Source organism: Anastrepha ludens, chromosome 4 (assembly GCF_028408465.1).
Source record: "Anastrepha ludens isolate Willacy chromosome 4, idAnaLude1.1, whole genome shotgun sequence".
NCBI classification, from domain to species: Eukaryota; Metazoa; Arthropoda; class Insecta; order Diptera; family Tephritidae; genus Anastrepha; species Anastrepha ludens.
In genome coordinates, this window is record NC_071500.1 from 63,866,444 (window position 1) to 63,894,036 (window position 27,593).

At 35.5% G+C, this 27,593-nt stretch overlaps 1 protein-coding gene across 1 annotated transcript in view; it reads left to right on the forward strand.

Moving 5' to 3' along the window:
* The window catches only part of LOC128859589 (formin-J), a 161,444-nt gene that overhangs the window by 106,139 nt on the left and 27,712 nt on the right, over positions 1-27,593 (forward strand). Inside the window, exon 5 of the mRNA XM_054096524.1 lies at positions 15,164-15,197. Within this exon, the coding sequence (XP_053952499.1) occupies positions 15,164-15,197 (34 nt within the window). The remainder of the gene's footprint in view (positions 1-15,163; positions 15,198-27,593) is intronic.

A 27,593-nucleotide genomic window follows, 5' to 3' on the forward strand; every position in this document is an offset into this window, starting at 1 on the left:
ATTGAGGTCATAGTGTTTCTTGTCTTGCGCTTTTTTAGACAGAAATTGTGTAGTTTCCATTTAACAACGGTCAAGGGGACACAGATGTCTGAGAAGGGGACAGCTGAAACCGGTTCTGACCGAAATGCTGACTGATTTAGAGTAAACCCCCGCTCCCACTCCAGAATCCATCTTGGATCCGTCAGTGAAAACAGATATATCTATATCCATGCCGACTCTCCCCTCCTTCCAATCCTGCCTGCTCGGAAAGATATACCTAGCACAACCCTCAAAACCAGTTTGCGGATGGAGAGATCTGTACGAAGAACAGAGAAGGAAGGGGAGATCTGCTTCAAGATGATACTATGTCCTACAGGAAGTTGTCTCCAGAGGCCAATCTCCTTCAACCTAATAGCGCTCTGAGTAGCAATGGATTTAACTTGCAGATCCAGAGGAAGTAAGTGCAGAATATCGTTGAGCGCAGCAGTGGGACATGTTCTGTAAACACCAGTGATGCCCACACATGCAGTTCTCTGAACTCTCTCTAATTAAGTGATGTTGTAATTCTTCTGAAGAGCTACCCACCAAACTAGGCAACCATATGTCAAAATTGGCAGAACCTCTAAGTTGTACATCCAAAGTACAACATGTGGCTTGAGACCCCATTTTTTGCCGAACATAGATTTACAGCTAATATTGGTCTTCTTAACTCGATTTTCTATGTGCAGCTCCCAGTGGAGCTTGGAGTCAAGTATTACACCAAGATACTTGACTTCCGATGAGAAAGTAAGACACTGGTTGTTTAGTCTTGGAAGCTTAAAAGGTGGAGGCTTGTATTTTCTGGTGAATAGCATCAACTCCGTTTTATCAGAGTTGACTCTGAGACTTCCAACTATATAGTTATATAGTAATAGGACTATGAATAAGTTCGTTTCGGTTTTACAACAGATGGCGTAACTTGATTATTATTCCATCGATCCACATTTCCAAACATTCATTGGAGAGCTACTGTCGTAAGGCACAAACGTCAGTATAAGTTTTTTATTTGAAGCGTAAACAACAATATTTTTACCACACTTGAAAATGTCGAATTTCGTGCCAAATAATGTGTTTTTGCGGGGAATTCTTCTTCATTATTTTAATATGAAGAAAAAAGCAGCCGAAAGTCATCGTATCTTGGTGGAAGTTTATGGTGAGCATGCTCTATCTGAGCGAACGTGCCAGAAGTGGTTTGCACGCTTTAAAAGTGGTGATTTTGGCTTGGAAGACGAAGAACGCGAGGGTGCGCCGCCAAAGTTCATGGATACCGAATTGGAGGAATTGCTCGATCAAGATCCGGCTCAAACGCAAGAAGAGGTTGCAAAAACTTTGGGAGTTGATCAATCAACCATTTCCAAACGTTTAAAAGCCATGGGAATGATCCGAAAGGTAGGCCATTGGGTGCCGTATGAATTGAAGCCAAGAGACGTTGAACGCCGTTTTATGGCATGCGAACAACTGCTTCAACGGCACAAAAGAAAGGGTTTTTTGCATCGAATTGTGACTGGCGATGAAAAGTGGGTCCATTACGACAATCCAAAACGTCGGGCAACGTATGGATACCCTGGCCATGCTTCAACATCGACGTCGGCGCAGAATATTCAAGGCCTGAAGGTTATGCTGTGTATCTGGTGGGACCAGCTGGGTGTTGTGTATTATGAGCTACTGAAACCGAATGAAACGATTACGGGGGATGTCTACCGACGACAATTGATGCGTTTGAGCCGAGCACTGCGAGAAAAACGGCCGCAATACGCCGATAGACACGACAAAGTTATTTTGCAACATGACAATGCTCGGCCACATGTTGCACAAGTGGTCAAAACATACTTAGAAACGCTCAAATGGGATGTCCTACCCCACCCGCCGTATAGTCCAGACCTTGCGCCATCCGATTACTATCTCTTCCGATCGATGCAACATGGCCTGGCTGACCAGCACTTCCGTAATTACGATGAAGTCAAAAAATGGATCGATTCGTGGATTGCGGCAAAACCGACCGAATTTTTCACAAAGGGAATCCGTGAATTGCCAGAAAGATGGGAAAAAGTAGTAGTAAGCGATGGACAATATTTTGAATATTAAATTTGTAACCATTTTACGTCAATAATTAATTAATTCTAAAAAAATGCACATTTCATTATGACTGACAAGCCTTTTTGTTAATTTTGAATGTGATTAAAACAAAAAAATTTTTTTTAATTGTTTGCATATGCTATTATTAGGAAACGATGAGTTTAGCCTACCTTACGGATAATTCCATCCAACTGAGACGAACTGAATACTATAAGTTGGATTATCCTTGGCGAGCCGCAAATATGACTTAAGCTTCACGACTGAACTATTCATGCTCTACTCCTAAGAAAATTTTCCAAAAAACATACATATATGAATGAAATACAAAAATACATATATGTACCTATGAATAGATATGTATTTGTGTATATAGTGTATAAAAATGAATATAAATTTCGATATTTATATGGTAAAACGGCAAAGAGCACAATAAACACTTAATAAAATCGACAAATAAATGAAAATAAAATAAAATCGAACAAAGAGGTTGACAGTCGTGAAAGTCGTTTGCTCACCATATTTGGTGCATTTACGTACTTGTGTATGTGTATGCAGGTATATACATACATATATGTATGTAATATAAAATATATATTTTTTATTATTACTTTAGTAGCCAAATATGGAGGGTAATTAAAAATCTTGTTTTTTTTTATTAATTTATCCTTCTCATATATGAGCGAACGAACGAACGACCGCCTGTCGCCACACAAGGCAGTTAGACCGCTTTGTTTCAGAAGGTTCTTTGGTTATTTAGCACAATACCTATGAAGTTTGAATAATAAGTAGCGTTACGCAAAGTAATATGCAAATTAAAGAATACTTACTATATTATTTAAAAAGGAACAAATTGGTTGAATTATTTATAAAAGATACGTACACATATATTAAATATGTTTAAAAAAATGCAATGTAAGTTACACAAAAAAATAAATAATAATCTATGTAGGAATATATTCTTTAACCCACTTCTGTTCTTTTACATGTTTATTCTTTATGAAAATCCACTAACTGAACCCTGCGCCCAGCCAAAGGATTCTTTCTTTCCACATATAATACTACGGAAAAGGCGCTGGTGCAGGTCCTAAAGCCTATAGTTTTCGAGATATCGGGAATAATGGTTTTAATTAAAGAAAAAATGGTAGATCATAAAAGTGTCTAATATTTGGAGAGTCCCTCAACGAGTGATATATCAGATTAAAAGTAAAGCAATTTTCCATCTTTTATTCGTGCTTCATTTTTCATTAAATTTAAGCGTTTTAGAAACGTTTAAAAAGCTAAAACAATTTGTGTTTTCTATTTGGGAATAGGAATGGCCAATTTTACATTAACCATACTTATTTAAGAAAAATAAAATAAATAAAACATTAAATAAAAAAATTAATCTTATGAGGAGCAGCAAGGGTTCACACATAACTATATACTCGGCCAGTCAAACTGCATTAAAAGCACTAGCCTCGCATTCTGTGGAATCTAAATTAGTGTGCGAATACATTAGCAATCTTAATAAACTTAGTACAACAAATAAAATTGTACCTTGCTGGTTTCCGGGTTTCTCTGGAATAAAAGGTAATGAAATTGATGATTTTTACGGTCCAGACCCATACTGTGGTATTAACTGGGCGGAAGCTAAATGTAGTTTAAATAATTGGGAGAATACTCAAAAACTTATCCATTTATGAAGTCACACAAGAACTCCGTCAAGCCAAAAAACTTATGCTTTTTTACCTACAGTAGAGAAGTGGACAACGTGCGTAAAGTAGACATGAGGAATCTAGTAGGTTTTCTATCAGGTCACTATTACTTAAACTACCATCTGTCGAAAATTCTCACTAGGAATGTGACAGAATGTAGACTCTGTCTGGACGATAATGAAACCACCGAGCACATCTTGTGCAACTGGGTTGCTTTGACAAAGACAAGAATACTCTTATTGCAGATATTTGCGGAATTTTAATAATATAAAAAATATAATTTCCGATGCGATTAAGGCCACTTCTGGTGTAAGTCAAGGCAGCCAGTTGTGGCCGTTAGTCATCCTGATATTTGTTACGATATTCCGGACATTTTCGCAACATCACGTTGTTTAATGTACGCAGATGACCTCAAGATATACAGGGGCATAAAAAATGTGTCTGACTGCAATAAACTTCAAAAAGACTTACTTCAAATTGCAGACATAGTGTGATGCTCTCATTGCAGATTAGGTACTGAAACTCTAACTAAAATTTATGAAAAGATATATCTGGATGTTATCTTTGCTTCGAAAATACCCTCTTCTAAACATATAGATTTTATGATCACTAAGTCCAGGTCTAGAGTCGGCTTCCTAACTAGAATGCAAATGAATTCCGAGACCCTTCCACACTTAAGAGTTAATAATTTTCATTTGTAAGGTCGTATCTTGAGTATTACGGCTTCGTTTGGGTTCCTACCTATCCTGATTCCACCTTGAAAGTAGAAAAGATCCGGAAATGCTTTACTAGGTATGCCACTCACTCTCTTCGTTGGAATTTCAGTAAGCCTAATGATAAATGTAGGTGCTTATTGACATTGCTGAGATTACAAAAGCCTAGACAAATTTCATCGATTATGTTTATGTGAGATATAGTTATGAGTCTTATCAATTGCCATTTCTGGCTTGAGCTAATTATTTTCAATTGTCTTGCTCGGGATCTTACATTCTGCGACATGTTTCATGTCCCTATCACTAGGTCAATTTCATGATTAATGACCCGATTGCACGTAGTCTGAGGCAGACTAAACAAGTTTGAAAAAAATTAGATGCATTCTCAAGTTCTCGTGAGAGTTTTAAGTCTAAACTATGTATATAGTAATCTATTTGAGATGAACTCCAATTGCTAAAATTTAAATAAATAAATATTTTATTTGAATCTAATGGCGACAAAAAATGTAATTATATCTGACGTAAATAGAGATGTTTCTAATTGGCGCTCTAGTTGCACTACCCTGCTCGCTCGACTAATCAATATGCAATCCTCAGTAATCTAGGCTGGCGTTTATTTCTCGATGCGTTTCTCAAAGATGACAGGTTTATACAAGACGTTCAGTGCTGTGAAATGATAATGAGGGAAATAATAAAATCTTACGCTCATACTACATCACATCTATTGAATAAATATGATTGCAAAAATCATTTATAAAAGAAATCCCCGCCATCAGAAAAACCTATCACGCGCCTATTAAAACGACAAGTGGAGCTAATTTTTGAACGAACTGTTTGAACGCTTCTCATATCGTATTAGCTATCGCCTATGAATGGCGAAGAAACGATACGAATAAAGATAAGTGAGTGCTCAATAGTTTTCGTGCTATACCAAATAATTTCGGAATCTATACATATTAACTAAAACTTTTTCAGAATTTTTTCTCCCCTGCTATTGAATTGAAGTGAAAGATCTCAGATCGGTAGAAATTAGAGACCTTCTAAAACTTCTGAATGGTTCATATAGGTTTTAGGAGAGATAAGGACAAGTTTCCCATACAGCAGCACAATGAGCTATGAGCACGGATGTGTCCCATAGTGGACAACAGCTACAACATAAACTACCTTAACCTATTTAATAAATGATAACCTATGTTCAAATGTTTTATTTATTTTCAGTTCCTGCATTGCTCATATTAAATTGCATTATTCGAAGACCTGATAAAATAAAATTTAACTTAGTTCATAAGGAATATCTTCGTAGCCACAAGTGTCGATTCGAGTAGGTATCGCTGCTTTGGATCTGATATTTTTCAGGTGTCGATACTTTCTTGCGATACGACTTCGAAGTAAAAATATCGATATTTGCATGGTATCGTTTCTCCCCTACTTGTGAATGCACACAATGTAAACTCGCCATCCCTCTCCGTGGGTTGCCAAGCTTGTCAGTACGGAACAATTTGCTCATTGCTCCAGGTAAAAATTAACCAGCTAAAAATCAAGCGGTCTTTCATAGTGATTGCTTGTAATCTTACTGTCAATACGTACAATTATTGAGGCAATTTAATTTATTTCATAAAAGCTTTTCCGATACACGATTGTAAATTTATGCAATGCACACAATCGAAGTGAATATCTTAATATTTATCACATAAACAATACAAGTATATTATTAAACAATTAAAAAATAATGATAAATTGATAAATTGTTAAGTGTTTAGTATGGGTGGGTTGGGTTGAGAGAAAAGTATGCAAATTCATTCAGCACACTTTTATATGTTAGTGCTTAGGTATGTATGGCAAATTATCAATATCTGCGGACTGAGTGCAAATGTAGCCGCCAGCATAATTTAATTTTCTAATTTATGATATACATTTGAGTGCATGTAAAACATGTTAATGTGTTATTATTAAAAGTTCTACCTACTTAGTTGCAATATTCATTTAAAAAAGTAAGAAATATTTTTCTCTACTTACATTGTCTTACCAACGCAAAGGTATTGTCTTTGTCGTAGCTTTTGGGATTATAAACATCTGAGAACGCCAATCCATTATTAGCCCAATGAAAATTGTAAGGTTTGTAGTTTAGGCGAACGAAATTCAAGCGTTTAAATAGTTTGTCAATTATTCAAATAAGGGAGCTTTTTGGCTTCGTAACTCTTTTCGACAGGTTTGAAACCTATGATTAACTAGTCTACATCTTGCGCTTGAATGGCGTAGCATTTCTTCTACTCAATTTTGGCAAAGTTCAACAAGGCGAGCCAGTAAATTCATCTTTCTCGTATTAGCCGACGCCAAGTAGAAACATGAAATGAGCCACGCCCTTCTCCACCAGTTCCTTCCATTGGAAAATGTCAGAGCTGAGGCGTTTGTATCATTTCGTATGACATGATTTCGCCAATATAGCCGCTGAATCTGTATCGGTGTGTGTCGTTTTAAAGCTAATGCTGCTGATTCTTCCAGCTGCAACGATATTTGCGTCCGACAGAGCGCGGAGATCCATAAAGTATCCCCGGAATCTTTCTCTCGAGCACTTTAAGGACCGCCTCATCGGATGTTGTTCATCACCCATGATTTTGCGCTATACAAGAAAGCGGGCATGCTTAGCGACCTATCAAGTATAATTTTCGTTCGTCGATAGAAGATCTTACTGCTCAAGGCTGCCATTTCGAAATTTGATGTGAACTTAATTTTATTTAGAAGGCGTTTTGATCGGATAGGTTAGGTTAGGTTATGGTGTAGTCGGTCTACATGACCAACTCACTTAGACCTTAGAGGTCCGTTGTGATACAACTGTGCTGAACGGGAACCCCATTTACTTTCCTTCGTGGAACCATTTTGTGGCTCTTATGAAATAGAAAATTGATCCCAACCCCACGCCAGACAGCTCTGTAAGAGAATTAAAAAAGTATTTACCTAGACAACCTGCTCTGATGTTAGCTAGGGCTGGACAATTGCTAAGGAAGTGCTCAACTGTTTCTTGCTCTTCCTCATCTCTGCAACTTCTGCAATATTCATGGGAGAAAACTCCTAGTCTCGAGGAATGCCTACCAAATAGCCAGTGGCCGGTTAACCAAGACACGACCTTCGAGATATTATCTCTTCAGAGACTAAGCAATTCCTTTGTTCTTTTCTTGATCGGATAACTCGCTGTTCTCGTGACACAAATTGTCTTGTGCGCATAAAGTAGGATTTATACCGAAAATCTTCATAGACAACTCGATGGATCAGACCCTCAGAAACATTAACCTTCCACGCAAGGGCACGCACTGATTTTTAAGGTTCCTCGTCAATGATCGCTTGCACTTGTTGAATCAATTCTGCAGATCGGACAGTTTCAGAAGGTTCCTCGTATTTTTGTTACTTCCTGATGCTTCCGATTCACAGCGAACCTTATGAACGAATGAACGGACGCACTTAACTGTATCTATATATCTTCATTTCTTGAGTTAAGTTGTAGAATTGTTTAGTTGTGCATTGTAAGCACTCTGTAAGATAGGAAAATTTTGAATGGCATGAAATGTGTCAGTGAAACATAAAATCGTAGTGCTGAACTACCAAATTTCAAGGTCTATGTTAGACACCATGCATTGTTTAGCATGACTTTGGAAGAGGTTTTTGTTCAGTTCAATAGCCCCGATTTCAGGAGTGTTCTAAATCTCGGCAGCATTATTTTTTCAGCTTAAATTCACATACTTTTTTCACAAGTTGCTTTAAGCGGAAAATGCTATTTGTCGGTATTTAAATGTACTTAGATAAAATCCACCAATCAGCCTGACATTTAGCCGTTTTCAATGCTTAGCATTGCACTGCTTATATTGTTTCACTGGAGTGGTGAGTGAATTGATGAGTTATTGACTCGCATTTATTCGAATTTGTAGCGGCAACTTTGGCACGAGTTTTTTTCGATCGGTGTGTAATTTGTAAAGGCATATAAGAGCACATACAAATGTCTTTAGTCAAGCCGTATGTACAAGTTGTTATGGACGTATGTCTGTAAGTAAATATTGAACAAAATTATCAGCTTCCACCTCATATTTTTCAATTTTGTCATTTGCTGCTAACGTCTGGTTACCGTTTTGTTAAGCCCAGGATTTAGTTTTATATTTGTACATACATACAAGTATTTATTTGAGTTTTTTATTTTCGCTTCGATTTTTATACCTGCGCGCAATTGAGCACAAGGGTATTATAATTTCGTTCACATAACGGTTGTATGTAACAAGTAGATGTATATGTATATTACGACAGATTCAGAATGATCTGAGGGGCCGTGAATCCACCCGACGCACTATAATTCGAGCAAAAATTAATATATTACTTTATATTTCAATAAAAATCGGTGCACATACAACTATCTTTGCCCAAAGTAGGTTGGTGTATTCAAAATTAGTGAACCCGTGCAATAGCAAGACCCACCTCCCATATAACGATAATAGAAATACAAAAACCAAAAAATAATAATAAAGATGAGCCCAAGAAAAGAAATACAATGCAAATAAAATTTTGATAAATATACGGTTTCACGCCAACTTTTTTGCTCCCGCTTCATTTAGATTCGACCTAAATATTATTGAGATGAAATGAAAACCACGCCCACTTTGTGTGTGTTAAGACTAAATTTCCGTCCGTTGTCAGATGTTACAAGCTATAACTGTCATTGCCTGTGAGTTTATTTGATTCCAGAAATTAACAGCCAACTTAAATTAAATTTTACTAAAATGTGCGAACCGAATTTAGCACTTCCTTATTTATTTTATTTCGTTTCATTTGTCTCAGGTCGAGCAAGAGCAGTAAACTTTTACGAATCCATCGCCGGGGTTTTTTTATCTTAAGTATTTGTCAGGCGCATCTCAATTTATTTTAATTAAAAACAATGAAAATTTAGTGCATTGGGCATTGCGCATTCAACGACGCGCTTGCGCGGTGACATTCCAACATAAAAATAACTATGTTGATAAATGTGCATATGCGAGTATATGGCTACGAGTATGCAATATGAATGGAAAACGTTGCTCAATCAAAGCAACGGCTTTTAAGCGAGCGCTGTGATCAAAGTTCATGAACTGCATTTGGGACCGCCGCCCCCACCCTATCGGAAGCAAAGTATGCCTCCTATTATTGGACTGTGTCATTTGCTCCATATTTCTGTGTTCTACTCTTAACGTTCTTATGTATGTATTCATGGATGTGAATGATCGCCTTACTTCTCCGAAATCACCCAGTTGAACTGATAATTGCTAGGTTCATTAAAAAAAACGTTGTTTTGTGGGGGTGTTTTTTGGTCAATTCACGCGCGTCATTTTAATATCATTCATTCAAATAATCAGTCACAATGCTTTTTTACATTTAGTGTGACGAAAGTATAAGAATATACTTATATATATACCAGCGTCTGAGAATTTATGATCATAAATATTTGTTATAGTATCCCAACAGGAATTTTTTTAGCATCTGGCCCTATTTTCGACGAAATTCGGCAAGTATCAAATTTTCCCCCATCTCTCGAGCAAAATAATCTTAAGGTCACTTATTGATGAAATTTTGAGTTCCCTTTACTTTACATGTACTTAATCCTCGACATAAGACCAACTATATTATTTTTTATGGGGCTTATGCCGGAACTTTGTGGACTCTGTTTGCAAATGCTTTGTATTGAAAAATATCCACGTTTTAACATCATAGACTGTATCGTGCTGAAGGAGCGTTACCGTGCTGAAATGAAAATTCCTTCCTTGACATGCCCATTTATTCTGTACTGGAATGTAAATTTTTCTTGAGATCGGACAAGCAAAGAAGCTTATTCATCGTTTCATCTATAAAAACTAGTTTTCCGATTTTCCGAGCAACCCCACACCACAATACAACCACCGCCGTGCTTAACAATGGATTTAAGGTTTTTGTTTCACAGCTCTCCGTTTGACTTCCGCCATTCCATACGACGACCCTTTCCCATTTTTGATATGCGCTGTACCACAGTTATAAACGAAATGAATTCAAATATAAGTATTATTAAAAATAATACACCAGTTCAACTAAGAATAAATAGGTAAACGAAACATGATCAAATAACGGTTTCAAAGACAACAAGCAAAATATTACAAAAAATCTCATTTCCACACGCGTTTTTGGTTATAATTACAATATTTCTCCTCCTCCAATACGATGGAGAGAATACAGAAGGTGTGGCCAACAACAGACCGTTAACCGGCGTTCACCGATTTTCAAGGAATTAGCTGATTTGCTGACTTAACAGAGAACGTAATAGTGATTTCTTTATAGCGGAAGTTGACAAAAACTGAGATTGTCTTGCTGATATAGGAAAATATCCATGCGGCCACTGTGTATGTTACTTCGCTACCATCTGAACAATGGCTGATTGGAAAACTAATTGCATTAAAATAACTTCACTTTACATTTGTTTTTTTTTTCATTCGCCTCTCTCTCTCTCTGTCAAATCCCCTATGACGTAACGGCCGAAATTTCTCCACCATTTTGCTTCACATGACCAAACCTTTTAATCTATCTGGGAAATGGGCAACAACTTGAATATGCGTTTAAAAAAGTAAATTCATCTTGTTAATATGTACGAAATTTAAAAAAAAATACTTCCGTGAGCCATTATATATATAAAATATATGTAAAAGTATATATATAAAAGTGTTAATCCATGGCAGTAGAAATTCCTTCGATTGACTGTTCTCTTAGAGTCAAAATTCGTAACGGATGGTGAAATTTCTCATCACGAACAGCACGTTTTCCCGACTCCCTTTTAATAGCATTAATCTTCAGTCGCATGTTTTCGTGTACATTACATACACAAGCATTTTGCGTCCCCGAGGTCCAGCTAAAATGCAGATTTCTCTGAACTACGCATATAACTCACTGAAATTATAAAGATGCAATATTTTTTGCTTACGTCAACGTTCGACATATTTTTGGATGGAAGCACAGCCTTTTCAGCAATTCAAATGTTTTCCTCGAGAAACTTTTTCTAATATCGAAATTTCCATTCGTTGACCAACCTTGAGGCAAAGATGAGCTCCATACATCATAATTTAAATGCCACTTTTTAGCTCTTAATGTCATCAGCTAGAAAAAATTGAACTTTATCGCGTTGACTGAGCTCATTAATAATTACGTTTAAATCTTTAAATTTTTCGCTACAAATTTCTTTGCTCTCGTAATCAGAATCACAGCTTCAAACGGTCACTGGCACCGTTCACTAGCGTTTGGTTAGGATCTGCTATGAAAAGCACAGCAAACTTGGCACTTCAACTTTAATAACCAGGGCAAAATTTTTATAAATACATTTATACACTTTTTTATTTAAAATTCATTATGAGGTACAATTATTTACGTACTGCCGAAGGCGAGGAACGGGCTTGACTTGACTACTGAAATGTGCTCAAAAAATGTTGTGCTTCAGAAGACAAATGTAAATGACTTTGTCTCCTTTCTTTTTCTCAAGTTTTTCTTTTTGATAATTACTGGCTAGGAGATATCCAATAATACAAAGGTAAAAAAACCCTTTTAGAAGTTCAAAAAAAATTAATTCTCGAAACATTGTCAAAGTTTAATTTTTTATTTATTTTTTTATTTTATTAAAATGAGAGAACCCAAGAAAAAGCTCGACCGTCAAACAAATGCTCACACACAAATGTCCACACTTCACGAATTTTGACGAACACGGTTCCCAGTTGGGATACATCTAGTATTTATGTATGTATGTACAAACATATTATATGTATTTGTATACATACACACATACAATCAGAGAAGTGTTTTAAAACCAATACAAATAAAGCATATTGTTCAGCTCTAAAACACTTGTTATTGAAATTGCTTGCATTCGCCCAAACTCAGAAAATGATTGATGTAAATATAATTGACTTAATGACGGCATTCATTTAATACATAAGTACTGTTGTAAAACTGTTGCATTTGCAAGGGTTGACGCGGATTTAAGGAGATTAAATCTTGAAATTGAAATTTTCTGATAAAAGTGTTTACATCTGTAAATCAAATTTGATCGCAAAAGCTGTTATTTTACTTCTATTGTGTAACCAGAGAATTCATTAAATATTTGGTCTGGGTAATTAAAGGTTATTTACTTCTACATCATCTGTTCTGAAACAAAAACAACAACTTTTAACCAATAGAAACCAAAACGCTTTTTTAAGTTATCAAACGAAATATCATCCAAGTCCTTTTTAAGAAATGTTTTTAGGCTGGTGGTCACTTTCTTTCATCGCCGAAAGCACTTTTGGGAATAGATACGAGTAATAGTCACAAGGTGCTAAATCAGGTGAATGAGGAGAATGATGGAAAAGTGACTTGTCTATCGAATAGAGTTTAACAAGACGTAAAAACTTAAATTCGCAATTGTTTGAGGAAGCCTAAATTCCATTTAAACAATTTTTACAAACCATTTCTTATTTTTTTTAATGTTTCCCTCGAAAGTAAGCTCTCACTTTACTCACCTATCTTGAAACTTTGAGGAGCTGCAGCTAACTCAAACATCGAAATACTTCAAAGATTCCAGTTCATTATAATATCACAAATACACAAATTTATCGTGACCTCAAAGCATCCACAATAATTGAAGAAATATGAAAATATGCCACATAACAAAACACTCGACTTCAGTCGCACTCCAACCCTCTTGTCACAGAATTAATTACAAATCCCATAATCTACACCAGACTCAAGCGAAAGCCTACAACAGACCTCAAATCATAATAAATTAGTCCATATTGTTATTTATCATACAATTAGTAAATGATTGCATCACTGGATGCATTCCAATTATGTTAAAAGAATTAAATACTGCTTAATGTTTAAAAAAAAAAGATCGCAATAAAAGAAACGTTTTAAAGAAATATATATTTTTTACGAAGCAATGAACTTTTTCAATATTTTCTGAGGATAATCCTTTTGATAACGAAATTTGTAAATTTCATTTCCGTTTTTTAGGACTTGATATGATTTTTTATAAAGAGCTTTTGCATGATAGAAATACACTCTGAGGTTTGCCACATCCTGCCCAAAGGCGACCGCTTTTAGGTAAAACTCTTTCTATCATTTAGGTGTTTCATGCATGGAATGATAGTCACGCACCAACCCATTCAACTACGGTGGAAATAACTTAAGTTATTTACATTTAACTGTCATTTCTTTGGAATGTAAGTTAGCGATTTTTTTGACTTTGGCGCCTAAATGAACATCCGAGAAATCCCAAATATTTAGTTAATGATTAGGCATTTCTACTTTTTACTCAGTAAACTGAGTTCAACTTTTCAGGTGAAGCTCATTTTCACCTCGAGGCCTATGTTGAGAAAAATCGACTTCACAACCAATGGCGAGCACTGCCATGCCATGTTAACGCATTTTTGGTTTTCCCAAATTGAAAAGGGGGGAATACTCGTAGAAGGCAGAGAATAAAATGGTTTCCATAGAACGTCGCTAAGTGACGCAAAGCCAATCTTACATTCTATTTTGTATGCACTGTCTCTAAAAATCGAATAATCAGTCGAAACAAAACTCACATTGAGTTTGCGCCTAGAAGCTGTGAATTGACGCCACTAAACCATTTTTTGTTGAATATTGTTAAGAATAAATGTTACGCCAACCCTCCACAAATGCACGTTGCAACATGCAACCGAAATTTGTGATGCAAGTATCGAATGTAGCGAAAATGTACTGAAAATTTTAGCTGGCGCGTTGGCTTACTAAAAAGTTACCCACAAAACTAATTGCATAAAATTGTGTAACATGCATAAGCAAAGTTTCTAGGTCCCTCCGATGCAAAACTATATTGAAAAATATTTATGATTCCCTTTATATGGAATTAATTCCAAGTACTGGACGAACAACCCTGTGTATCGAATCCATACATAACTCTTCGTTCTATCGCTTTGAAAAATATTTTCTGTTATTGAAAAGCTGAATCGATCATCGTATCGGAATAAGATACTAGGCAATATTTAGAGTACGAATTAACTAGAAAACTGAAAGGCGTACACGGTGACCGTGGCAACATTTTCATCCAAACTCCAATTACATGTTATCGATGTTTTCGCGCATTTGAGTAACACAGCAAATTATTTTAAGATAAACAAGCTCTAGGTGTTACAGGATACTGGCCGCAGCCGCTCTATCCAATCGTACACATCCTAGTTGATTGTTCTTCTCCTTGATTCTTTGATACGAGCTCGAAAAATGCGACTTTTTTAAAGTCCCTCAAAGACAAAAGATTTCGATATCGCTGGTGACGAATCACTAACTCGAGATCCATATGTATTTCGAAAGATTGTACTAGAAAAACACTTAAATATGTGTTAGTCATATTTTTTTCATTTAGCTCGCTTCCTTAGTCCAAATACGTACAAATACGAGTGCCAATTATAGCCTGCCTATCTCTTCGTGGCAGCCTATGGCATACTTAACATTATTAAAACTCAACTAATCAAAGCGTTAGAGGAATTCTTTTTAAATATATTTAAAGTATTATTACCATTTATATTATATAAGTATGCATACTCGTACATATACACCTTTTATGACGTGCCATCAAAAAATACATCTCCTTATATTAACATTTTCTCTCTTTTTCATTTACAGGTTTAAAAGTACTACCATTATTAAATAATTTAAGGTGGGTAAAACTTCTGTTTCTTTAAAAGTTTACTTTATAAATAATAAAATACAAACTTATAATTCTCAATCAACTAGAAAAATCCACGCAATGGAAATAAATGTTTATGAAAAAATTCAAAATTCTGGGAAGGTTCACGACTTTTTCGGTATTCTCCAACAGAGTCAATAAAAATTTTCATTCCAACACATTTGTAGGAAACTGTTTTGCAATAGATTCTGTACACAGTTTCGCAGAGTCAAATGTTTGTAGTAACGACAAGTTCAAGTTCTGCAATATTTCAATTATTAGATTCCATGTTTTCCATATTCCAATTTAGATTGGACTAATGAATTATGAATCAATTTCACGTTGAAAGTTGTAAAAACATTATCGAATGAATATCCTCACAATTTACTTTAATTCTTCACAGGGATTAATATTTGGAATCTGTTCACAAATATTGGTTATGTACGTCACTGTGTAGATGCAAATCTTGTTAGGGCAATGTTGCGCAAAATTAATCACCTTATCGGAAGATTTATAATTGTAGCAAATGGCGTCGTACGTCAATCAGTATATCAGGCTGCAGTATACAAACAAACAAGCAAGGGGCCAATAACGTACGTGGCCTTCGCGTTGCTGCTGTTTATAAGGAATTTTCCAAGGCTTTTGATAAAGTTTGCCTCTCAACCTTAATCTTCAAACTAATAAATTTTGGATTTAACTCTATTTTCTTTAAAATAAATAAATTGTTATTCATAACGAATCTTCTGATCCTTGCTGTCCCATTTTGAGCCATTTGTTCTTTATTAATGACATATATAAATGTTTCCATTTCTTTGAGTTTCTTGTATATGCAGACGACCTAAAAATTTTTTAAATTGTACTAAGCTTGTCTGATTCTTACAATCTTCAATCAGTTCTCAACAGCGTCATGGCATGGTGTGATAGGAATCTTCTTCTTCTTAATTGGCGCGATAACCACTTACGCTCTTCCTTTTTTAGCTCCCGGTAGGGATGCCAAATGGCCCGATCCCAGCGTGGCAACATCTTTTCTTTCTGCGGCAGCATGCCATTCCTCCGATTTCTTCTTCGGCGGCGGTACGTAGAGAACGTGAAATGTTGCTCCATTGCTCGCGCATGCCAGTTTGTTGGGGAGTCGAGTAGCGAATCTTCTGGCTATCTGTTGTGATTGCAACTTTTCAATGCCGAACATTATTTGCCTAGTTAGATGTACGTTTTTTGCTGCACAGAGACGTGTGCGTAGTTTGGCTGCAACGAGGTACTGATCCGAGTCGATGTTGGGTTCTCGGAGCGTACGTACATTTAAAACACTAGAGGCGTGTGTTCCATCTAACACAACAAGATCCATCCGATTTAGCGTTTTTCAGGATACAGCCGCGTTACTTGGTATATTTTCTTATGCTTAAGCACCAGAGTTGCAAACTACCATGTTTCGAGCCCCGGCGACGTATATCTGCCTCTGTCCGTTACCGGATGTTTCGTGGTGCAGGCCGAATTTTCCAACTGAGGGACCACAAAATCCCTCCTTGCCCGCCCTTGAAGTCGCAAATAACTACTTTTATGTCGTGGCGGGCGTAGTGCTCTTAGAAACGTTCCAGGGGTTCATAGAAGGAATCATTGCTCGCATAGTCCTTCTCTTCACGGAAGTGAACGATAGTACTTGGTGACGAAGTCTCTCCCACACAACAAATCCAACACCAAATTTACGCTCCTTTACATGGCAGTTGTAGTAGACGTCGCGAGGTCCTAAGTTTTTCTTATCTTGGTCCGTCCATCGCATCTCTTGAATGGCAGTGATGTCAGCCCTTACTCTCACGACGACATCAACCAGCCGGGTAGAGGCATCTTCCCTATTAAGGGACCGAAAATTCCAGGTGCATGTCCTCAAATCGTAGTCCTTAGTTCGTTTTCAGTATAGGAAGTTCTCCTCCGAGACTTTGTACGAGTTTTCATTGGGGGGGATTTTTACGTGGCGGGTCCCAAAACCAGCGCCCAACCAGCTATCCTGGGATGCTTCGCCTTCTCACTTTGGCTCGCTCCCGGAAGTTGTGAGCTGCTTGAACGATATCTAGAAGAATCATCCTGCCACTCCCAAGTGAAAGGCGATCAGTAGCCTTCCCCACTTGCGTGGAATTTTTCAAATGGAACCATCCTAGGAATCTACTTCAGCTGAATATTAAGAAATACTCTCATGCGTCATTTTCTAAGTCTAAGCATTTAATCTCTACCTCATATAAAGAACTCACGTCTAATTACTCTTCAATTAAATTACTGATTTAGGAGTAATCTTTGACTCCACTTTTCAGTTTCTTAGTCATTTACTTCACTAAGCTGGAGTATGCCGTCTTTATTTGGAGGCTATATAATCAGTGCCACATCAGTAGACTTGAACGCATTAAAAAGAAATTTCTTCGTTTTGCACAGAGATCTTTGAACTTCACTGATCTGATTCCTTCATACTACGAGTATATAAGTATAATGCAATGTGTGCATTACTAAATTTAAAACCGTTACAAAGTAGAAGAAGTATACTATACTATCACTTTGCTTTGTTTATTATTATAAATGGGATAGTTGACTTGCCTTTAGTCTCAGAGCGGATTAATTTTTACTGATCTCAGAAAAATTTTCGGAGTAATGATTTATTCTTCCTCGAGCGGGTTAGAACTGTTTAGGCCTCGAAAGCACCTTTGATTAAGACACTGAATGAGTTTAATCAGATTTAAAGTTCTTTGGCTTTTGATTGATCGTTATCTAAATATAAGTTAAATCATCACTCAATGAATATTTTAAATTATTTCGAAATATGAACTGTTAGTTCTAGGTAGTCTATAAGAAACCTTATATCTCCAGATTTACTAAATGAGCAAATTAATAAATAAATGAAAATAAAATGTAGAAATAACGATTTCCATCACTAAAAATAATTTTTTTTTCTATTTATTCAAAAACATTTTGATGATTAATTTTGCGCCACATTGTAGTACTTCAAACTATTGAAAATACAGATTTTGATTTAATCCCTATCGTTTTACTTTTCAAACAAAATAGAACGGGTGTGATAGATTTGGTATTGCAACACAATGTATAGAAGGCCTGTCCTTGATTGAATATAAATCCGGGACGTTCTTGTAACGAAGCCCCCGACTGTCGTGGGAACGGCACTTACTGAGCTGTAGGAAATTTCCACGCGACCATAATAATTTACCTTTGATAGAAATGTTTTACTCGTTCGGATTTTATGCTGCAGGATATGAGTTTCACGCTTATCTAACCAAACTGCACTTATAATCAATTACCAATCGATTTAAAATTGCTGTCTACATTAACACTTTTAACACTACAGCAGTAACAAAATTTTATTGACATTATTATTGCGTGAATCAGTTTGTGCCATGCCCAGAAAAAAGAAAAATACATACAAAAGTTTACGAGTTTTCATACATATTATAGTATGTTGTTGTGTTTGACAATTTATTCAAATCCAGGTAAATACATCCATGCATATAAATGCATATATTTGTGCATACGTATATGTACTTTTACGTGTATAAGTTTACCTTCCGCGACATTGTCGAACTGCCACTGGCTGTCAGCAACAATTTGATTGAGATTATGCCTTTATTATTTCCTTTGAATTCAGCCGAAGGTGATTTTGTGTTACTACCATAAATGTAAATAATTTTTTGTTGAATAATTTCGCGCATAAATGTAAGTACCTACACAAATTCAGTTTTGCAAATTTTAAATGATACAAAATTGTCTTCCGCTTACCTCAATTTGCATACAAATTAATAAACGGCAATTAAAATTTTTAGGTTTAGCAATAAACTTATTAGAAATGTGTTTGTTTAACATTGCTTAAAATTACGCCGCCATGCAATATGAAAAGAAACAAGAAAGTAAGGCTAGGCGCAGTCCGGAATGAGATTAATATAGTTTTGGTTATATACTCAATATATTTTGGATTAATATCTGGAAAAATGATAGCTTGTCGCATCCGAGGAACGAATGGAAATTTAGTCTTAACATATAAAAAATTAGCGTGGTTTTATCCGATTTCAATAATCATTATGTGGGATCTAAATTGAAAAAGTTGAGCAATACGTGTACCAAGATTGAGCGAGTTTTGATATGTCGTTACACGCATTTACACTAAAGTGAGCGTGACACTGTCCATTTTTCAAAATTTTACTGTTATCGCAATTATGGTGTTAAATAACGAGTGGGCACAAAAGACCATGAAATCGAAGTGCAAACCTCCAATAAATCTAAATAATGAGTGAACAGATTTACCAATGGCCACCAGCTGTAAAAATATTCAGACCGATTGAAGCACTGCCGAGGTGGTCATTTTAATGTTGCACTAATCCAGCGTATAATGGTAGGATTGTAGCTTCAAAATAAAGCTGAAATTAATTTAATATCTCTCACCGTTGATGTTTTATCATATTTTAATTAATTTTCCTGTTCTTACCTGGTATAAGTTTGCCTATTCTACTCAAAATCCCTACCTTCCTACTAGCTAATTCCACCAAGAACGTAACTGCTAAGAATAAGAGCTCAGCTAAGTTTCAGAAATATCTAACTAAGAACTATGATTTTTGTTTACAATTTCTTGTCTAAAACAATCAAATAGACACAGCATTTATATATTATAAAAAGAAGGGGTCTGCAATTTTATGTTTTAGTTGACTTTTGTAGCATTTGTTATTCCCAAATAATGCGAATATTTCCTAAGCTTATTACAGAAAATATATTAAAAGCATTTATGATGAAAAAAAATATTTTCTGTGAGAAAATTCAAGAAGAGAAAGAGCTGTTCGAACGAATTGTCATCTGGCGCTCATTCGATGGAGAATAGCGGCGATTTGTTAATTTCACTCGCTTGGGTTAATCACAATAGATTATTTTTCTCAGCTGATACCGCAAATTCAAATAAAAGAAAAAACGATTTCATCAAACTAAATTTGTTTAAAGATAAATATATAGAAAAAATTATATATTTTTTTTCAAATTTGAGAAAATATGTACGATGAAGTTGTGGTTGAACGATGATGATGATGAGAGATTAGTGGTCAGAAGTAGAAAACGGATGAGGGACGCTTACAACTCCTTAGAAACGATATCCACCGATAAGTGCAGCTTTTCTAAAATATATTGGCATAAAAAGCGGTACGGAGGCTACCCCACGGATTTCTAAAAAAACTTCCAACTATCTAAAGAAGCATTTGTGGACCTGCTGTCCACTACAGAAAACCTATTGCAGCAATGCATATGAGCCAAATCTATTCCAAATATTTTGAACCTAGCAGCAGTCCCGCGATTTTATGCTCAGGGATCGTACCAATTGAGCATTGGCAAGGAAAATTTGCTTAGATTTGCACAGTTCACAGTGTCTGTCGTGCTATCAGAAGTGCCAGATGTTCTTTAAAGAGTTATTCGCCAAATATGAAGAAATATGGTCTCGTCAATTTTCATATATGTTTTTAGTATATTCGGTCCTCCACCTGTTGCTCGATATTCAGCGTTTTTCCTCGTTCTTTTCTGATCCTAAACTGATCCTAAACAATTGCTTTCCTGTCCAAATGCGTCCCATTTTTTTGGCTTCTGAACCATTATACAAATTATAATTAATAATAGTTTTCAAATTGAAGATTTTCTTGCGTTAATGCTGCGATCCTTTCCAGCTGTTGTTTGGGACTCACAACTTTAGATTTGAATAAAATTAAACAAAAAATGCGTAAAATTAGTGCTGTGTCGACAAAAAGATAAATACAAACGCAAAATACTTACATTTTTATCAATTTACGAGCATTTCGGCAGGTTTAAATTGCTCATAATATGAATTTAAAATTCGATCTTCGACTTTCAATAACTAGCGAAGTGTTGATCAAAGCGATACAATCATACTTAACGCCCCTTAACAAAAGAGAGCGGTGTTCCAACCTTTGAAAAAAAAGAATAAGCAAAAAAGTGACTAATTTTTATTTAATATAGTAGCTACATTTCGTTTCAGTAAAATTAATTGAATTGAAAAAAAATTTCGGTTTAAAATGAACACTTCCCAATTTTTTAATATTCTATATTTTTTTAATAAATTCATTAATTAACTTCATTCTGTAATGGATACCATAACAATTTGTTTAAAATTTGAGCATTTCAATCAGTTTGCTAGTTACAGTTTATTTCTCGGTGGAAATAGGCTATTCATGTAGTTAAGCTGAAACTGCTGTTAGGGCTTAGTGGAAATATATAATAAGAGCTTTTCATAAAAACTACTGCCTAACGATAGATATTTTTTTTTTTATGAGGAATTTTTTTATGGCAGAAATACACTCGGAGGTTAGAAAAACTTTAAAAAGCTTAGCTTTTATATAAAATTGCAAACTTAGTAAGAGCTTTATTCCTAAAGCATAGAAATACGTGGTATATCTATAGAAAATGTTCAGTATTTACTCTAAGAAATGTTTCCAAAAAAAGTTGGCATAAATCCACACAAATTTTAAGTATCGCTTCCTTCAGTTCCAAAGAAAGTAGTCCGATCACCTTAGTCTTATGGACGAGAGAGATATCTCACAAACTTGAAACTCCATCTGCACTAGTTGCATTTTCCTCAGGCAAAATAGGCCATTTTTTTTACATAATCTTCCTTCTACAACAAAAAGAAAAACGAGTGATCTGTGAATAATGAATAACGAATGCATGTCAAGTAGTTGAATCTCTCAAGAGCAATTACATATCGTGCTCCATCAAGTGCTTACATACGTAGCCCCAGTACTATTTTACATATTAGCTCCAAAAAATTATGTATAATTACAATAAAAAAGTCTTGGCATTCTATGACAGCTTATAATTGTTATTTAATGAAAAATTTTCAATTTAGCAGGCGAATAGGGTAACTCCCCGGGTAAGAAACATCGAATGATAGAAAAGGTTTTTTCCTAATAGCGAGCTCCGCAGGCAATGACAAATCTCTGATAGCATTTCTGCCATGAAATGCTCCTCATATACAAGTATCAAACACGTAAGGGGGCATCCAGTAGTCTGAATGTTCTTTTCTGCAAGTTTTGTTGTGAAACTCCGACAAATTAATTGCTAAAAAATTTACTAAAAACATTTCTCATACAATGTGATTTCTTAAAATGAAAATTTGTGAAATAGATCAATTAACACCTTTGCATCATTTATCCACCCTCAACACGTCAAATACACACCCCTCAGACAAGTTGTTTTTATGATTTATTTGTAAACTTTGGACAAAAAATATTCCAAATCTAAAATAAAGATTTGTCGACAAAAATTTAAATGAGCATCAGCAGCAAAGAAATGCCAAACGTAAACAATTGCAGAAACAACAATTTATTGGAATTAGTTATACAGTCAAATGTTAATTAATTGTTCCGAAACAGGGCTGAACGTTCGCGTAAATTAACGAGCGACCAGCATCCGTCAATTTCGACTTTTGCAATTTTGTTGTTTACAGTCCTACCCTGCAGGGAAAGCCACTGATGTCGAAATACTGGCCTTTCAGCGAATTTTAAATCATGATTCTCTTTTCAATACAACATTAGATGATATTTACACTGCAATACGTTACGAATCGATTTTGGTATTTTGGGAATGGATCGCAAGTAGTTTCAGAGTATGTAAATACATCAAACACACTATACATCAAACACAAACCTTTTACAAATATTATATAAAATTCTCATTAGAAAATTAAGCTATGGGGATCGGAATTTCTGGAAGTCAATTAATTAAAAAATAGGGTATCATTATTGGTATGATTTTTACTTTGGATTGACTAGTAATATTAGTTAAATTAAATAAAACAAAATTAAAAGTTCGTTCTTTCAAGCACTTGTATATCTGAAAAATGTTCAAAATTCCAACTTGCAACTTTTAAATAGAGTTTTGACAAAAAATGTGACATACCGGACCGACCCGGCATAGTGAGCATAAAGCATATGCATTAATTACCAATAAATCCACATTTTACATTTTATAATATAATATAATAAGTGGGCACACGTTTTTGGATACACGCTTTTTTCTGTTATGTTATTGCGTAGTTATTAATACCTAGCAAAGATTTTATTAGAATTATGTTAACAAACCTATTTTCTTTGCCGGCATTCATTTTATTTATTTTTTTTAAGCAAATATTTTTTTTTTAATTTTCAAACCAATGCATAACCTGAACATACGTACCGAAAAAGTGAGTTTATATTCCTAACTTCACTTTACATAATTGTAAAGTTATTCCCATTTAATCCTCTTGGAAAATCGAATATATTTCGAAAATCTAGTCATTACGGCAACTAACTCAGATTTCCCTCAATATAACCAGTTGTTAAGAAAAATTATTATAAGCAAGTTTTCCCTGCAGGGTATGAATACATTTATATGTATTTATGTATGTATGTATGTATATTGGTATCTTTGTTAATTTAGTAGGCTGTTTGAGTGTTTAGTATTTAACGGTCCGATTAACCATTTGTATTGTTATAATTTGTTTTTTTTTGTTGATTTTTATTCGGTAGTCACATTATAAAGTGTGTTATTTTGCCGCCAACCAATTTAAATGCATGCATATGTACACATATTAAGTATGTAATTGTTTTGTATTATTCAGATTGTCTGAATTATTTCAGTGAATGAGCTTAGGGTATTTTATTAATTGATTTTTCATGCTTATTTCAAAAAATTAGTATCAAGTAGTGGAAGCGATCCATGCCGATTTAGGCCGGATTCACACTATGATGACGATCACGGTCCGCTCTCGGTCCAGTCTCGGTCCGGTAAAATATTCACAAACGAAAAACAATGACTGTATTCACACTATCCGTGCTGTTCAAGTTTCGGTACAGTCACACTCCAGCATCGATCAAGTTCGAAGAATATTTTGCTGGAGCGTGATCGAACTTGCCGCGACTTGTACTGATAGTGTGAATAACGTTGCGTTCTCGGTTCAGTCTTTCGACAATAGCAACCTATTGGAGAATTGAAAAAATTTTCATTTTCATTTTCAACGAACGATGAATCGCGACTGGACCGATGTAAGAACACAAATGTAGATGTCGAAAGATTTTACCGAACCGAGACTAGACCGAGAACGAACCGTGATCGGCACCATAGTGTGAATCTACCCTTAAGAGTGTGTTACATTATATATGAATTTTGGTTATATAACTTTTTTTTAAGTCAAGTTAGGCACATTTACGAAAAATGTATTTGGCGTGTTGCTTGAGAGGTAATTCTTCCTTCATATTGTACAAAAAAAGTAATGGATAATGTTACAAAGCTTAGCGGAGTCGTGTATAATTGTACGTGTATATACATATACATATACATATTAACACATGGGCTGAAAAGTCCCGAGCCTAACAAAAAAAACTGGCCAGCGTCGCTCTAACATTTCAATACCACTTTTGTATAACGATTTATATTTTTCCTCAAAATGGATCTGTGAACAGCCAGTAGTCGCTGGGAGCCTAATCTGACAGTGGATATGGGAGCAATTAGAAGTTTGATTCATATAGTCTTGCGATTGTTTTGATTGACTTGTGGCGCTGTGCGTTGTCTTGATTAAACAAAACAGCGAGCAAGCGCGGCACCCATTTTGAACAGAGCTTTCTCATAGTCAAAGGCCCATGTAATATGAGGTCAACACGTTCTTTTGATATCCTTACGATGCCAGCTAACTCACACAACTTCACTTTTCGATCATTCAAAATAATTTTTTTGATGTTTTCTGGTGTTACCGCCTCATTTGGATGTCCACCGCGTTGTGTATCATCGGTGTTTCAACGCCACGTTTGAAATCAGCAAACCATTGTTTTATTGTTGCCTCTGATGGAGCGGAGTCCTCATAGGACTTGTCAATCCATTGCTTCGCTTGAGCGGTATTTTTCCCCATCAAGAAACAGTGTAAAATTAAAACCAAAAATCTTTTTGATCCATTGAATTTTGAAAATAACAAAAGTAGCATCACTCTTAGCAAAATAACTCACGAACTATTGAATAGAATATCATTAAATTTTAACAGATGTCTTCTTAAGGTTAGGACTAACTGAAAAAGAGGTGAATGCAATAAAACTAGTGCAATCTATATGTTAAGCCCGGGACTTTTCGGCCCATGTGTTATATGTACATACAAATAAATAGCAATGCTGATGATGTAAAACATTTTATTTTGATTTTCCACATTACTTTCAATATATGCCTCTCCTCGAATCTTACATAGCTCGAAACCGTGCCTCTGTTCACTGCTCTTCCACTAATTTTTTCATTATTTTCCTTCAGCAGGAAAATGAACTATACAACAACGACGAAAACTAAATGGTTGTTGATGATGAAACCGATTTCAAGAGAAATACTTTTTTACTGCTCATTGATTCGGTTGTTGCGAGAGTCTCTAATCGATTCCATGTTAGGCAAAATTTAAATGATACCTTTTCTGTTACAATGTCACAGACGTGCTTTGAACCATCGCGGCTGAATTTCTTCAGCATTTCTTTACACCAATCGACATAAGTCCTTTTTTTGAGCAATTGTCAAATCAATTGCTTCTGGCACAAAACCTATTTTTGGACGACCTTCACTCCTGCCTTTACAGCCTGGAACTCGTTACATCAGGGTTTCATAGTAGCTAAATGTGGTGATTTAACACCAAAAATCGAAGTTAGTTGATCAATGAACTACTGTCTCGATAATCCTTTCAACGTGGATAATACATCGTGGCGAAATTTTCTCCATCTTTTCGGCGAGATTAATTTTTAAACTCACTGAAAAAAGAACAAATAAAGGTCATAAGAGAGTTAAATGGAAGTCTATGCTAAAAGATACCAAACTTTTCAATAGAAATATCGAATTACAGCTCATCACACATAGTGTTGCAATGATGCAAAATATAAAAGGCAACCCTCGCACAAAAATTTCATTCATTCATTCATGCTTCTGTTTAATGCCCGAGTTTTCTCTTGACGGACATTCCACTCCGGACATAACCAAATTAACTTAGCCTTGTCCTCGTTAACCAACAGAAAAGTCATATAAAAGATCTTAGCCGAGCCATTCAGTAGGTGAAGTAGAAATTTATTTGACAGTTTTGTGTTTAGTAAAGCCAGAGAAAAATGCTATAGCTTCTCCAGTAGCACTATGATCAAGGTGAAAATTCGGAGCAGACGGTCAAAAGGTTCGTACTCCTTATGGACCCAAGACAATAGCAAAACGGTAATTTTGACGATTCCGTTCTGGAAAGCCAGTAGTCGAAAGTTTTGGCAAGAACATAGAAATCGTCGACTTAGACCGACACATAAGTACTTATTTCATTACCCAGGAATTAATAAAACTTTGAAAACTTTTCACTTCACCTAATATTACCTGATGCGTCAAAAGCTTACTAAAGAAATCAGGTGAGTGCGGGTAAATAGACTAAATTCATAGGACCAGCTTCACACACACAGCTACAGTTGTCTTCATAATAATAGTAGTGATAGCTGAGGTATACGCTACAAAACGCTCTACTCGGGCCTTAAAAGAAATTTTCTTTTAAATTATGTTTTCGTCTTAACGTAGCGATATAGTAAATGAACGAATTGAATTTTACTTTCTGGTAGTAACGTTGTCACTAACATTTTTTGCGTACAAAAACTATTTCTGATGAAGATGAAACCGATCGTAATATAGTTAATTTCGGAAGACGGTTGCCAAATGCTAATTTCCAGAAGGTTGAGGGAAACTTAATTGTGATGTGGATGCAGTGACAGTGCGAAAACGTTTGTTGAAATCAAATTTGAAAGCCCACAATCCGCGAAAGGTATAACTTTTAACCAGCGTCACTTGAAAAATATGCTAAGATGTGAAGATACTGTCGTCGGGTAGCCACATTCAAAATGTCGAAATATATTGTGGACGGACAAGAATAAAAGGTACTTTTAGGCTCAAAGGTCGAAGTCAGTACCTAAAAACGCCGCAAAATGCTATTACTCAACCACAATACACCGTCAACATATTAAACATGGAGGGGCTAAAATAATGGTTTGGTACAGCACTGAATATAGAATTGATGAGAATTCAGATCTGGTAATTACTATCCCAAAAGAAGTCAATTGCTCGCTCGCTCATATGTTTTGGGACGTTATATTGTTGAAAGGCCTATTTTCGAGACATTTTCTCTTCTGCGTATGGTGGCATAACTTCTTATAAAATTATACCATCAATTCTATATTCAAACCATTATTTTAGCCCCTCCATGTTTAATATGTTGACGGCGTATTGTGGTTGGGTAATATATTTTACGGCCTATATATTGTGGGCAAAAAGTAAGGTAAATTTATTTGTCAAACTTCGCGGGATTAAAATTTCGCTCTAGTTATTTTTTTT